The following is a 13,750-nucleotide window of genomic DNA, read 5'->3' as shown; positions in this document are numbered from 1 at the left end:
ATAATCTGTAGGCAAATTATTGAGTTTAAGGCGGTGGAGTTTTTAGTCATTAAGCCATCTCTTGCAAACTAATTTTCGGGTTTGCCCAATCAATAGAATGTATAGCAGGCACTATGTTCTTTGAAGTTGTCTTCCTGATGAAGATGAACTTCAAATTTCACTCAGAGCAACAATGTCGATGTTGAGTCGTGTTAGTTTGTAGGCATTAGAGTAAAAGAACGTACAGGACGTCTATTATTAAGCATGGTTCTGATGTCCCAACATTCACTAAAACACCTTAACAAATTGAACACACTTTTGAAAGCAGGGGTATGCCTTTGTGTTTTTGTCGTTGTTCGAACGCATCAGAAAATGCCGTTGACCGCGGTCAGCCAACCGGGTGGTGGCTAGAGATAAGTTTTTTTTTTCTTCTCTAGGCCGCTTTCCACGTGGAGTAAGCTTTTCTTGCATAAGGCTGCTTGGTCAATCAGGATATTGCCGTAAGACTGTCATCGAGATTGACTCCGTCATCTCCGGAGTCAATCTCGAGCGGCCAATATCCTAAACCGCCTGCACGCATGGTTACTTTGAGGCTTCCAATGCACTTTATCAGTCACCGTTTAGTTCCTCGCCTGTCGCACAAGTCTTTACAATTGGGCATATCTTTCGAGTCTGCGAAGGCACAAACTGTGCCTTCGCAGACTCGAAACTTTCTACTCCTTTCACTCCTTTGGATAAAACAGCGAAGTCCTCGCCACATAGATTTAACTAGAATATTCATCTCTGAGATAGATGGACTTGCAGAGTTAAGTGAGCTTCATCTGTCTTGGTTTGAGATTAGAGTCTTCTCGCAGAATACTTGCCGGAGACTACGAACCTATCCTGCCCGTAGGCATACTTTTCTGACCCTTCAGTTGAGACTTATCTGACATGGCAGACTTTACCGACAACATATGCCATCGCCAGCATAGCTCGCAACCTCACTAAGGCATGCTTCTCCTGTTAAGGGGATTTCTATGGAAAAGAGTCAGCCATCACTTCACACTTTACATCAAAATGGTGAATTAATCATGAACTACATCGCAACATCAATTGATGAGAATGGTTGTATTCGAAATGTGCTATATTCAGGAAATAGTCTCTCGATTTTAAAATCTGGAATCTTGGAATTCTAGCAAACTTTTAGATGGATCAAGTATGAGCAGACAATTGAAGGTGACGGTACCCGATTTTCCAAACCACACATCACTCTTCTATCGGTCATTGGTTTGATACAACTCAAGAATTGTCTTCGTAAAGGAGTTATTATGTTAGATGTTGAAGCACATTCCTTTAAAGAAATTGCAGGTATTAGTTTTTCTACCACATCAAAGGCCCATGGTTGTGTCATATCTCAATAATCATTCAAATATTCACATCGCAGTATCCAGAAAATAAAATTTCCAGAATTTCCAAAACTTAAATTCTCAGAAATAATGTTTTGATGCAAATGATTATGGAAGTAAAGGGATATTAAAGTACCGAAATGGTCCGCCTGAATTTCATTTCCTTCATCTTCAAATATCATTAATCTTTAATTTTTCCGACAAAATATGCGCTGCGTGGGTGGAGCGCGGATTAGTGGAAGCAGAAAATTCAGCTTCTGTGAAAGATTTATTGCTGTGCCCGAAATATCACCTTATTGGTACGCGTATGCTTTCATCCAGTGAAATCAAAAACGGTTTGAATTTCTTGATTTTAATAAAGATCTCAAATTATTGCTGCTATAATTACTAATAGGTCAGTAGTGCTTTAATTATGTTAACCAATGAACCTTGAGAGACGAATGATTTAGCATTCAGATGTGAAAACTGTTATCAAAAAATTGCCAAGTGAAAGTGCCGAGAATGATCTGCAGGAAGAAAATATTCTTGATGTATGTCTTATCTTCTTCATTTTATTTAACGTCGATTAGTGCCAAAAATAGACAAAATAATCAAATATTCTGTTGTCTATTCTTTCTTTTGTAGGTGTTAAGATGGGAAGTTACTGAAGAAGCTGTAACTTCCCATTGGAATTCCATCTCACTGAAGAATTTAGGGATTCAATAATCTGATTTCTTTAATGCTTTAATCAAAAATTAACGTGCACTTTTACTGGATTTTTACATCGAACTTCGTTTAGATATTCAAGATTTTGCACTTCTTTGCAGTTAACATCCAAAGAGATGAAAAAATTAGTAGAAGGTACAGAAGGAGCAGTTATTATGGTTGGAATTTTTAGTGGTATTGATAGACCAGTATGCGCATTTCTTCGACTTGATCAGGCTAAGGTATTTTTTTATCGCAGTTCATTAATGATTTATAAGTATCAAATTCTTTTTGAGAGAATACAGGATTTTTGGATTCTATTTCATGCTCAAGGGAATTCCAGGTTTTTTTCCCGGAATTACCGAATGTTCCAATACCTTTAAGATTCGTATTTGTATTACTCAACCCTCATGATCATTACGACAATGAAACTCGTGGCATTGGTAGGACTGTAGGTGCACTGCTTTCGGATGAGGTATCATTTTGAAATAATAATTCGAATAATTTCAGGCATGCTAGGGTCAGTGATTTGAAAACTTTATTTAAAAAAGTGTATTTTGGTAATAGCTAATCTCTATTTCGCGTAACAATTCACTTTGTTTGGATTTGAAAGTCTCAAAAGACTTGTCAAATCTAAACGGTTTCTGAATTTTTCAGAGAGTTTCAAGAAAATGAAATTTGCTATATTTCTATTGGCTGTTCATATTTGCAGATATTTAGGAAGGTAGCGCTATGCTCGCTTGAACCGTACACGATTGCTGATGCACTGGAAGAATTTTTTGCGCAAGTTATTGTTATACCACCTGGAAACTGTAGTATTGAAACACGATGGGAACCAAATGCTAACTCAGATCAGGTTTGCTTGAAGTTTTGAGTTTACGAGATTGAAAATTTTGAAAAATTAGAAACTATCCAAACCTCCCTCATGATGAAAATTCATAATTTAGGTGGCTCGATCGGTCGGAATGCTTTATGCTTCATACGATGATCCATTTGATGCAGAACCAGCTTTGGATGGTAAAAAGGACATACATACCGATATCGTGCGCACCGGTTGCATATTTGGCGGCTTGTGTAATGATATCAAGTAAGTCAGAAACTTTAACGAATCAGCAACTTCATTTTACTCATTAATTCTGCTGTGCGATGTGACTGTTATCATATCCATTTTGGACAATGAGAGAACCAATTTTTACAATTGGTTTTTGATTTCTCTAATTTCTGAAACTTGAAATCGCGTAATCGAAAATTTAAAATTATAACTTTAAAGAGTTTAGACGTAAAGCACCACACTTTGTATCCGACTTCACTGATTTCTTTCACGGCCGATGGAGTCAGTCCTTTGCGGCAGTTATATTTTTATTTTTCGCAAATATTACATCGATTATAACATTTGGTGCTGTCATGGAACGAGCATTGCATCATCAAGTTGTACGAACATCTTTGCATTGATTTTAGGATTATTTTGGAATCGTACAAATGACCTGAATAATACGAACAGTCTTACAGCATTATTCAGACTTTTATGAGACAATAAGAAGAAGCGAAGTAGAAAAAAAATGATGAAAACTCAGTGAATTTAGCCTGGTGAAATGAAAGAACTGAAATTAATACTGTTAAAAATCATTGAAGAGTTAGAGAACTGAATTTGATTAAGCTGAAGTGGACTGCATGAGCACTTCATTCCTTCTATTCAAAGTTCAATTTCAATCTATATTTAGGCAGCTATCGAAAATATTCTGTGTGGAGGTATAAGTGGAGTCATATTTGCTCTCTTTTCTGGGCAACCGCTTAATATTCTGTCAGCAACTGGTCCAACACTTGTTTTTGAAACAATTTTGTTCGATTTTTGCTTGTAAGTAATAATATTCGATGTTTTCTTTAAACAGCAAATAGTTTCTTGCTTAGATATTACCGCAAATTTTAATCATAAATTGTAGAAATTTTTCTGGTTCAGAACAAATGGTTGGGAATTTTTACCATTTCGATTTTGGGTTGCTGTATGGATTGGTGTCGTACTGCTTATTTTGGTTGCCACCGACATGTCCGCTCTTGTTGGTCTAATTACTAGGTATCATTATTCTTTTTTTTAAATTGATGACAGAAGCGATTTTTTTTAGAGTGAAAATAAAAGGTAGGACAAGTTTCCAAGAAATTAACAGTTTGTCTCATAGTACCACATTCGCAATAGTTATGGCGTCATAACTGCTTACTAATTCTGCCTTTCCGTACGGAGCATGCATTGTATGTGACCTACCAGAAAACGTCGGATGCTGCATTACTTTATACCTATCCTGTTCGTTTGTCTTTTTTTTTTTTGCGAAATTAGATTTCAGAAAGAAGGAAAATATGATTTGTAAAAAATATATTTTAGGTTTACGGAAGAAGCATTTGCGGCATTGATATCAATTGTCTTCATAATTCAATCCTTTGAAAAACTTGTTGAAATCAGTCACGATGCGCCAATCATTGTTGACCCTAAGGTTCATTTTAATTAATTATTTTGTCTTCTGCATATCTAATAATATTTTGAGGAAAATCTTTTATCTTCCAAATTTATTACTTATCCTCCAAATTTATTACTGCTTATCCTTAATCAAATGAAAAGAAGATGGTGTACCGTCATCGAAGGTCCACCTGAAAGAATCTTTGGCTGATACTCGCACCTGATTATCTTTTAACTTCAACCTTGCTAACCATATATTAAGGAGAAATTATAATTTTGTGAAGTATTTAGTTTTGCAGATGACCCAATAGCTTAAAACATAGTTCTGTAGAGTCAGAGTTCTTTCGTTTAATTTTTTGGAATTTATTGTATTTAATAGAGAGTATTTGATTCACCATGCATTTGTTACCTAAACAAGCCAGTGATACTTTCAAACAACATTACTGTGAGACCAAGGATCATGGATATCGATGCTGAAGGTTTGTATAATCAGGAATTTGCCGTTTTGTGAATAGAGATTTATCAAGTCTTTAGGAGAATAAACGATTGCGAAATAGATGCTTTAGCGCGCTTGTTTTTGTGCCACTGTAATACTTAATTTAGCGTTCCCAAAACACTAATAAAGGTTAAATGATAATGATATTACTGCAAATAAGTGAATAATAATGCTGGCCATATCATTGTAGAATGTCGTCAACGTGGAGGCGAAGCTTCTGGATTACAGTGTCACTTTAAGCCCGATGTTTACATGTTATCCATCTTGCTAACCTTTGGAACTTTCGCATTGGCTTATGGCCTAAACATTTTCAGAAGGACACACTTTTTAAATTCCACGGTACATTTTAAGGAAAACTTTGGGATTTTGGGAATTAAAAAGAAGGGTTGCATGCAAAAATCCAGCATTTTTGTTTGTTTTTGTTTTTTCAGCGTTAGATTTCTTTTGACAATCGGAAGTACAAAGTCAAACTTTGATTCCAAGACCTGCTATTTTCTTAAAACAGTTTTTGCCTTCATCTACTTTGAAGTGGTTTGGTTCAATTTTGATTTTGATTTGCTTCCTATACTCAAAATGTTTGAATATTTAATTAGAAATTTAACTGGAAATTCATTCCAGATTCGCAACAGCATATCGGATTTCGGTGTTTTCATCGCTATTGTCGTGATGACAGTTATTTCGAAATTTATAGGTCTTGATTTACCTGTGCTTAATATTCCTGCCAATTTTCGGGTTTGTTCATTTATACTTTTTTTTGTTCATTTAGAGATTCACTTTGTTCATCGTACAAAGGATAAGAAATAAATATTGAAGGTCCAATCTACAACAAAAATGTTTCCATCGTAAGTAATAGTATTTCAGCCAACGATCGACCGTCCATGGCTTATCAACCCATTATCAGTGGATTGGTATGTTGCTTTGATGGCTATGCTACCAGCTATATTTTACACAATCCTGATTGTTATGGATCAACAGATCACTGCTGTTATTATCAACCGGAAAGATAATAAACTGAGGGTATGACTTTTTTGAATTGAAATGAATAAAATCGTTTTCAAGTTATGTGTTATATGTTGATTTTGGACAGCTTATGAGCTAACGAATGAACGAATGGAGCATATCCATTCGGGTTATGAAGCCTAAAAATCGCACCAACTATTTCGGTTAGTTACTTTTGATACTGCTTATTACTATTGCCATAAGGATTTCAGAAGGATTTTGGATACCATTTGGATTTGTTGGTGATTGCATCGCTGATAGTCATTTGTGGCTCACTTGGGTTGCCATTTTATGTGGCCGGAACAGTGCTATCAGTAATGCATGTGGATTCGCTTCGTCTACAATCCGATACATCAGCTCCTGGTGAAAAGGCACAATATCTTGGTATTAAGTGGGTCATTATTCAGAATTTCAAATCCTTGTTCAAACGTAAACTAGAAAATTCCAACTTAAATACAGGCCTTCGAAAAAAACAAGTGAGTAAAACTTTTCAGAGAACAACGTTTGACAGCCGTAATAGCTCATCTGCTTATTGGTTTTTCAGTTTTCATAACACCTGTCATTAAGGTATGATTTTCTGCAGGTCGTTTCCATTACGAATTTTTTTTTTTACACGATTTTATACGACTACTGTCATTGAAATAAATTAGCAAGTCTTAATCAAATGATCAACTTACAGTTAGTACCTCTCCCGGTACTTATTGGAATATTTTTATATATGGGTATTGTTTCGATGCTTGGTTTGCAATTTATCCAAAGGATTGCCATGCTTTTCATGCCTATCAAATATCAGGTTGGTTCAAAGGGTTGACAAAAGGATCTTTTTCAGCAAAAATCTCCTACTTTTGAGAATGAATTTTGCTTGGTTAAATATCGAAAATGAATCAATGCACGTTGAAGTTCTTTTTTTTTCTTTTCGAGTTAAAATTTTTCCTTCATAATTATTTACAGCCTGACTATGTATGGTTGAGATTGGTCCGTATGAAACGTGTCCATCTGTTCACTTTTTTCCAAATTCTCAGTATTGCTGGTTTATTTGCTGTGAAGTATACAAAAACAATGTCAATGCTGTTTCCCTTGATGGTAGCCCTTCTTTGCGCTATTGATTTTGTCAAACTTTTCTCGCAATTAGATGAAAGTAGTTCTGGCTTCCGCTACTCCCACTGCTGGCCAAAACTAATGTCACTCAATTCGGATTAACAATTTGTGGATTGCTTCTTGTAACGCAGTTTATTTTTATTAGTAATTTGTTTTAGCTGGTTCTCATGGTAATTATTAGGATGTTTTTTATGGAAAAAGTTTTTACGAACCAGGAGTTACTTGCCTTGGATGATCCTCTACCTTCATTCCATTCCGTTATTAGCCCAAAGGGACAATTTACAAAAGGTATTTTCAGTCATAAACCAAAATAATAAAATTAATAAACTTAGGGAAACTTTATTCCAAAACCCTACAAAAAATCAGCAGTAATTTACAATTGTTGTATCGATTGTTGTATTGTCAACACTCAGCATTTGTCACTGTGATCATCTTATCATTTATCGTTTAAGATACAGGTAGAAAAGGAACAGTTAGTGACGAAGAAATGGAAAATCCAAGAGAAATAGAGAAAGGAAAGAAAAAATCCAGTAGCAGTCACTGAACTTTGGCTCATTTTTATACTTCTGTGTGACGCACAAAACGGTTACATGAGAAAGCAGATGAAATAGACAGGTGTCGCCTAAGGAGTCGCAAAATGTTGCCACTAAGATGTTCGTTAAATAAATAGAGCTATTTCCTATGTTTTCTGGTTATTCCTAAAAAAGAGTGAGTGCCTTCTTGTGACATTTTACATCTTGCTAAGAGGTCTTTAGTACTCGTCATTCTCCATCGCTTGTCGAATTAAATTGCTTAATTTTCTTTTCGTCTGTTTAATTCAGATATTTCCGATTGGAAATTAAGGGTGCACACAGTTTCCGAAAAAGCTGACTGCATCGCCAAATACAAATTCAAAATAATATCCACCTAGCAGAGTAGCCGTGTTTCACTCTCGAGAAGCATTCTCGACTATATTTAAATAGGCTTGGTCCATTCAAAGCTTAAAAATGTTTGGAGTGCTAGTTTGAGTCGTTGATGTTATTTCAAATTATTTAAATATCGTTAAAGGTCCTGTCGAAGTTGTTTGTTATTTGCCACTTATTGCTGTTTATCTTTTCATATACATTTATTCAGCACGTTTTATTTCATTTTCCCATTCTTATGTATACATTTGATGAGAAATATTACATGGAAATGCAGTATTTCTATTACAAGCGAAAACAAAGCTCGTATGCTCAGAATTTTTCTTTACGCAAAGAATCCTTATCATTTATATTCGACTTAATTAGATAGACATAGTAAAAAGTTTTTGCTTCTATTGTGATCTTAGCGAATGCTATTCATTCATCCGTCACCTCTCACTTGTTGATAGAATCTTCGTCATATATATCCGACTTAATGAGATAGATTTACAAGAAGTTTCTTCTAGATACTTGTTTTGCATTTGTTCTCTTGAATTCGATAAACTGGTATGTTTGTAATGCGAATAAATTTCATTGTCGTGCTTCAACTTACGATGCATTTATTTTATTTAGCATATCATCTATTTTATTTAGCATATCATCTCTATCATTTTATTTAGCATATCATCTCATTTATTTAGCATATCATCTGCGTTTAACTGCTCCTACGTCACAACTTTGTTGCACTGTACTTCATTCAACATCCATTATTCCGACACCATCTAATTTGTATCTTTGTAAAATACCTGTGTTATATGCGTATAAAAGTCTATGCTAACCCATGTTTGTATTGTAATTGATCATATGAGCCACTGTTGTGTTATCTAGTGATAATTTGTCTCGATGATTTTTTTAGTGTTTTTGAAAAAACTTCAGTAACATTTTGAAGTTACAAGCATCAGGAATTAATTTATTTTTATATTGTAAAACTTTTTTGCCACTTGTCGGTGAATGCAACGCTGACATTGTATCATAAGTGCCTGATTTGTTAAGAGTTGCCTTTGTAAATTCCGTAAAGTAGCTGCGAATTGTCTCATGCATCAAAGTATCACTACATGAAATGGATGAAATTTAATCAGGCTCCTTCAGAGGACACTAATCAAAAGAAATTCCATGCTGGGCAAGATTGATGGAAAGAAGTTAGAAATGCGTAACTATACGATCTCTTGTTTATGAAGTCATGAAATGGAAGTCATTGTCAGCAGCTATAACGTTTAATAAGTCTAAAAATGTAGATAGGTAAATAAGAAAATTTCCCATTTTCAGTACAACTACTCGAGATTTTTCTATATTTGCCCTGGATTATTGTTGCTCTCCAGGCTTTAGATTTCTGAAGGTTTTGAGTGCAAAGCGGTGGATTGTTGTTACTATTCAGCTCCATATTTCACTGAAGGGTCAATTGTTTAAGATTTCCTTATCCGTTTCAGAAAAATGTTGCTAAAATTCAGCTTGCTGTTTTCACTGATCCTTCAAGTATGCATCGGCCTTAATTTCCAATGTCGTGATCAAGAAAACCAAAATGTGGATTGGTATGTTTTTAAGGCTTCTATACTGGAGTTTTTCTTACACTTAATCTAACTCTGTAACCACATGTCTTCATATATCATTAAATATTGTGAAAATTCATTTTCCCAATTTAGGTTCATATTTTACAAAATTGGTCACATAAAGAAATCAACCGCAAAGTCTGTTCGTAATGGTTTTGCTTTCTTGTATATGGATGCAAACCATCAAGAATGGTCACTTTCGGCAGTCGAAATCAGTAATTTGAAGCAAGCTATTGGATATACGCTCCAGCAATATTATGATTCTACAAACAATTCTGAGGTAATTTTCAGCATGTTCTCCTATTTGACCAATAGAAAGGAGGTTTCCTTTCAAGAGATTTTATGTTATAGCTTAAGGTACTTGTGCGAAGTTACCTTCTTTAATTTTAGTTCATAATTCATAATTCATGACGCACCACATGTATTGAGTAATATTGTTTGTTTGGTTATCTCAGTACAGTTCCTGGATCAGCAAAGAAGAAACGAAGATTGTCTAAACTGTCTAAACTGCAATATCTTAGATTCTGATGTCATTATTTCTAATGTTGCATAAATAAATCGATAAACTCAAATCTAAAATGAACTTCTCGAATAAATACATTGTTGTGCAGCAACTCCACACTCCATTGTTATCATTTTGCAGGTCTTCAATATAATGTATAACGATGAATTTCCATATCCCAACAATGATACTTTATCAGGAACTTCGGGACATACTAAAGGTGTGTGATTGTATAATTGTAAAATAATTTGAGATTTCATGAGACAGTTTCTGTCAAACATCTTTGTTACTCTTCTTGATACCCCCATGATATTGCAATATTTATGGTCAATTGTTCGATAGGGTCTCTATATTTTCTACTCTTTTCTGTTCAATCCATGAATTTTCTAGGAGTTCTAGTGTTTGGGAAAAGCGATGGTTTTTGGTTAATACACAGTGTACCAAAGTTTCCCAGAAACGATACCTATGAATATCCAATCACTGGACGTCATTACGGACAAATGGGATTGTGCGTTTCAATGTCCTATTCACAACTGCATAAAATTGGTAATTTTCAACTTTACGGTCCTTGGAAGTTCACTCATCTCTTTTGTAATGTCACCAAAAGTCCGTTCGCTAGTTTTCAACCAGTGAAAAAAAGATATTTGTTTTTCAATTTATTCTTCAAATTTTTGAAGTAAGTGAATGCTTCTAACTTCAAGTCTTTCCAGCTATCCAACTGTACTACAATCACCTTTTCATCTATTCACAAAAACTTCCTGCACAAATGGCCGATGATATACCTATTCTTGCGAAAGTTGGTTTAAAACATCTTCATATAGTAGAAAATGAAAAATTCCGGGTCAGAATGTTTCCTCAGCAATTGGCTTTAGGAAGCAAAACAGTTTGCAACTAGTTTCTAATTTGAAGCAAAATATTAACTTGAGGTGGTGTCAAAAGAATATCAGCGTGCTGCTCCGTATGTTAGTCGTGCTGTGATTTATTCTTCTGCAGGCCATGAATTTGTTCATTTCGCGAAAACTCGTGCATTCAACAAAGGCAGTAACCGTACATAAATTCACTATTTTCTTCTTTGGATGTGTAGCATCGTATTACATGTTTTATTTTTTAGTGATATCTTCACTTGCGAATTTCAGCTCACTATCACATATATTTCAGACCTTTATTTCGATCTCGTAGCACCTGCACTTGAAAGTTCATTAAAAACAGAAACTTGGCAACATGAGACCTCGAGAAACAGGAATCTGCACTCTTGGTGCCGTAAATACAGTTCTTTTAAGGTATTCATTTATGTTATTCTACCTTTCTGAAATAACTATATTTAGAGCCTATTCCCTTTATTTGCTCAAATATCTTCCGAAATCAGTAAAACTGTGCGTAAATGTTGAAACTGCTGTACTTAGCTACTGGTTGAAATAACTATCCTAAAGGCTTTATAAGTGGTTTTGTGGTTAGATATTGAAGCTTAATACTTTATATTCTTATACTAGGTTCTAGATGTGAAAAAAGTTATTCTGCCTTTTAATATCACTTTTCCAAACGCATTTGATCATTCCAAATTTGCTGTTGCCACATTGGATGCCCACAAAGTACTTATGCCTTGGATTTGCATTGGTGATATCAATAGACAGGTATAGAAATCTTTTTTTTCTTCAATCTTTTAAGTACTTTCCAAGAGATAAAGGAAAACTGAAATTTGAGTTTAATCTTTATTATTAGAGGTCTAGAAAAAGGACAGTTCGAGTTCGAGGAGTTGACTTAGTTCGAGTTCGAGAAATTGACTTATTAGGAACTACAACTAATTAAAGTCAGACCCCTGAAAACTTTTAGGAAAGCCAGCTTCTCCGTGCAGGTGGTACAATGTGCTTCGCGAATTCTCAAGTACATTCCATATATAATGCTATGGTTCCGGATTATTGGCCTTGCATTAACACTGGCTCCTAAAACTCGGGTTTTATTGTAATGTTTCGCCAGTGAATTTCTCAAGTAAACTAACCATGTTTTAAAATATAATATAAGCGATACTTGTTTGAAAGCGACATAAGAGCACTTCCAATTTTGTTATTTAGTTTTACTGTAAGATAATTTATCCGTAATTTATGGTTTATTATCGCCCATTACCTTTTATAGTGATTTTGAGAATATCAAAGTGGGATTCGAGAAGGATCGAAGGAATAATTGGTGTTTAAGTCAATATAAACGAAATACAAAAAATTGCCTCTCCCTTCTAATCGCACTCTCCTCTCTTCCTCCAGTCCTCTCTTCAAAAAAAAGGTGTGTATCAAACTACCAGAATTTTCAGGAAACTAATGCAGTTTGTTGCCATTGGTAATTTAATGCAAGTCAGATGTGGCGGAGCATTAAGTGTTCGAAGAGATGCATGTTGTTTAGCCATATAATTTCGTCCATCCACTATACAGATTGCTGTAGAACAGTTATCAGTGTTACTTCCATAAAAATAACTTTTATGAGCTATCATGTTTCCATTCTCAATATTTATTTCAGAGAAGGAAAACTGAATTAAAGAATGAAATTTATTGCATTTTAACAACTACTCTTTGAACATTTCAAAAGTAATCAAAAATGTTTCATTATGGATCCAAGACAGGATGAACTAATTTTGAGGACCACTTTGGGGATGAAGAGGAAGTCTCTGTATTTCGTTAAGTTATTCTTTGTCTTTGAAGTTTTGAACACTCCAAAAGTTATGAAGAATGGACTTTTCGGTAAATAGGAAACTACTTTTCAAAGATTTCTAAAGTTTAATGTAATGTCATCGGTATGAAAGAGTCGGTTGAATTGAAAACTAGAATCATGCAGATATTAAAAAAGATACTGATATAGAATTAGTGTTTTTCCACTCGAAATTTAGATAAAATTCAAATTATCTTCTATTCTTACCGAGTACTACTACTTGCAACACTGACTTTAAACTCCAAATGTGGAACTTCTATTCAATACTATAGCTAAAGCATTCCCATCACATATGATCATATCCTAAGTGTGTACAGCTGCTACTTGTAGCATCAACGGGACAATCCTGTAGCAATCGGGATGAAGTACCGTACTGCACAATTGTATACATGAAAAGCAAGATACATCAGAGATGGTGTCCTTTGTTCGAAAACCTTAAGACTTTGGTTGCTCTGGAAATGAGTAAAATATCTGAACAAACCGTTTTTGGAGGGCATATCGGTTGGTCATGGACATCGGTTTGGGTGTAATTATTGTCTACGTCCAGCAGAGAAATACGACTGTATCACTACCTCTACTTTTTGTAACAAGTGTACTGAACAGGTGCTATTTGCACCGTTCTTTTCCAATTTCGTTGTTTTTTATTATCTTTTTCCGATCTTCGAAAGTCTGATTGTTTTGAAATTTCACTAAGTACTTATATGGAAGATACGTTTATCGAACGATTAGTACCTAAAAAAGTTTCTGGAAACGTATTTGCATCAATCTGTACTTGTTTTCGCATGGAATCTCACTTGTTTTTCATGCTTTATTTTTAAGTGATCATCGATATTCCCAGCTTTAACTTGTTTCTGTGAACAAATGACGTTTACCAGAAAGTTGGGGTGGGATAAGGTAATTGCTATATTACAAAACTTGAACGAATTAGTGCATCGATTAAATCATCACAAAGAACAAAAATATATGAATTAATTACTTC

General features: G+C 34.6%; 2 protein-coding genes across 2 annotated transcripts; both read left to right on the top strand.

Moving 5' to 3' along the window:
- Positions 1-243: 243 nt before the first annotated feature.
- On the top strand, positions 244-7,631 carry LOAG_07905 (anion exchange protein; the record flags this gene model as incomplete). The annotated part of the gene is made up of 22 exons (XM_020447560.1): positions 244-366; positions 471-649; positions 1,166-1,326; positions 1,821-1,894; positions 2,171-2,290; positions 2,392-2,523; positions 2,761-2,904; positions 2,996-3,135; positions 3,326-3,479; positions 3,770-3,903; positions 4,006-4,119; positions 4,423-4,531; positions 4,874-4,973; positions 5,181-5,329; positions 5,609-5,722; positions 5,852-6,007; positions 6,202-6,380; positions 6,484-6,556; positions 6,669-6,782; positions 6,941-7,072; positions 7,246-7,375; positions 7,540-7,631. 22 exons carry the CDS (start codon positions 244-246, stop codon positions 7,629-7,631), a joined length of 2,823 nt encoding a protein of 940 aa, XP_020302222.1.
- A 1,828-nt stretch (positions 7,632-9,459) lies between these two features.
- LOAG_07904 (deoxyribonuclease II family protein) lies at positions 9,460-12,021 on the top strand (the record flags this gene model as incomplete). The annotated part of the gene is made up of 9 exons (XM_003143436.1): positions 9,460-9,557; positions 9,669-9,855; positions 10,219-10,297; positions 10,468-10,623; positions 10,788-10,873; positions 11,004-11,115; positions 11,236-11,357; positions 11,568-11,708; positions 11,908-12,021. 9 exons carry the CDS (start codon positions 9,460-9,462, stop codon positions 12,019-12,021), a joined length of 1,095 nt encoding a protein of 364 aa, XP_003143484.1.
- Positions 12,022-13,750: the final 1,729 nt, after the last annotated feature.

Source organism: Loa loa (genome assembly GCF_000183805.2).
Source record: "Loa loa unplaced genomic scaffold supercont3.162, whole genome shotgun sequence".
NCBI classification, from domain to species: domain Eukaryota; kingdom Metazoa; phylum Nematoda; class Chromadorea; order Rhabditida; family Onchocercidae; genus Loa; species Loa loa.
Note: the sequence above shows the minus strand (reverse complement) of the source record. Positions and strands in the feature narration are given on the sequence as shown.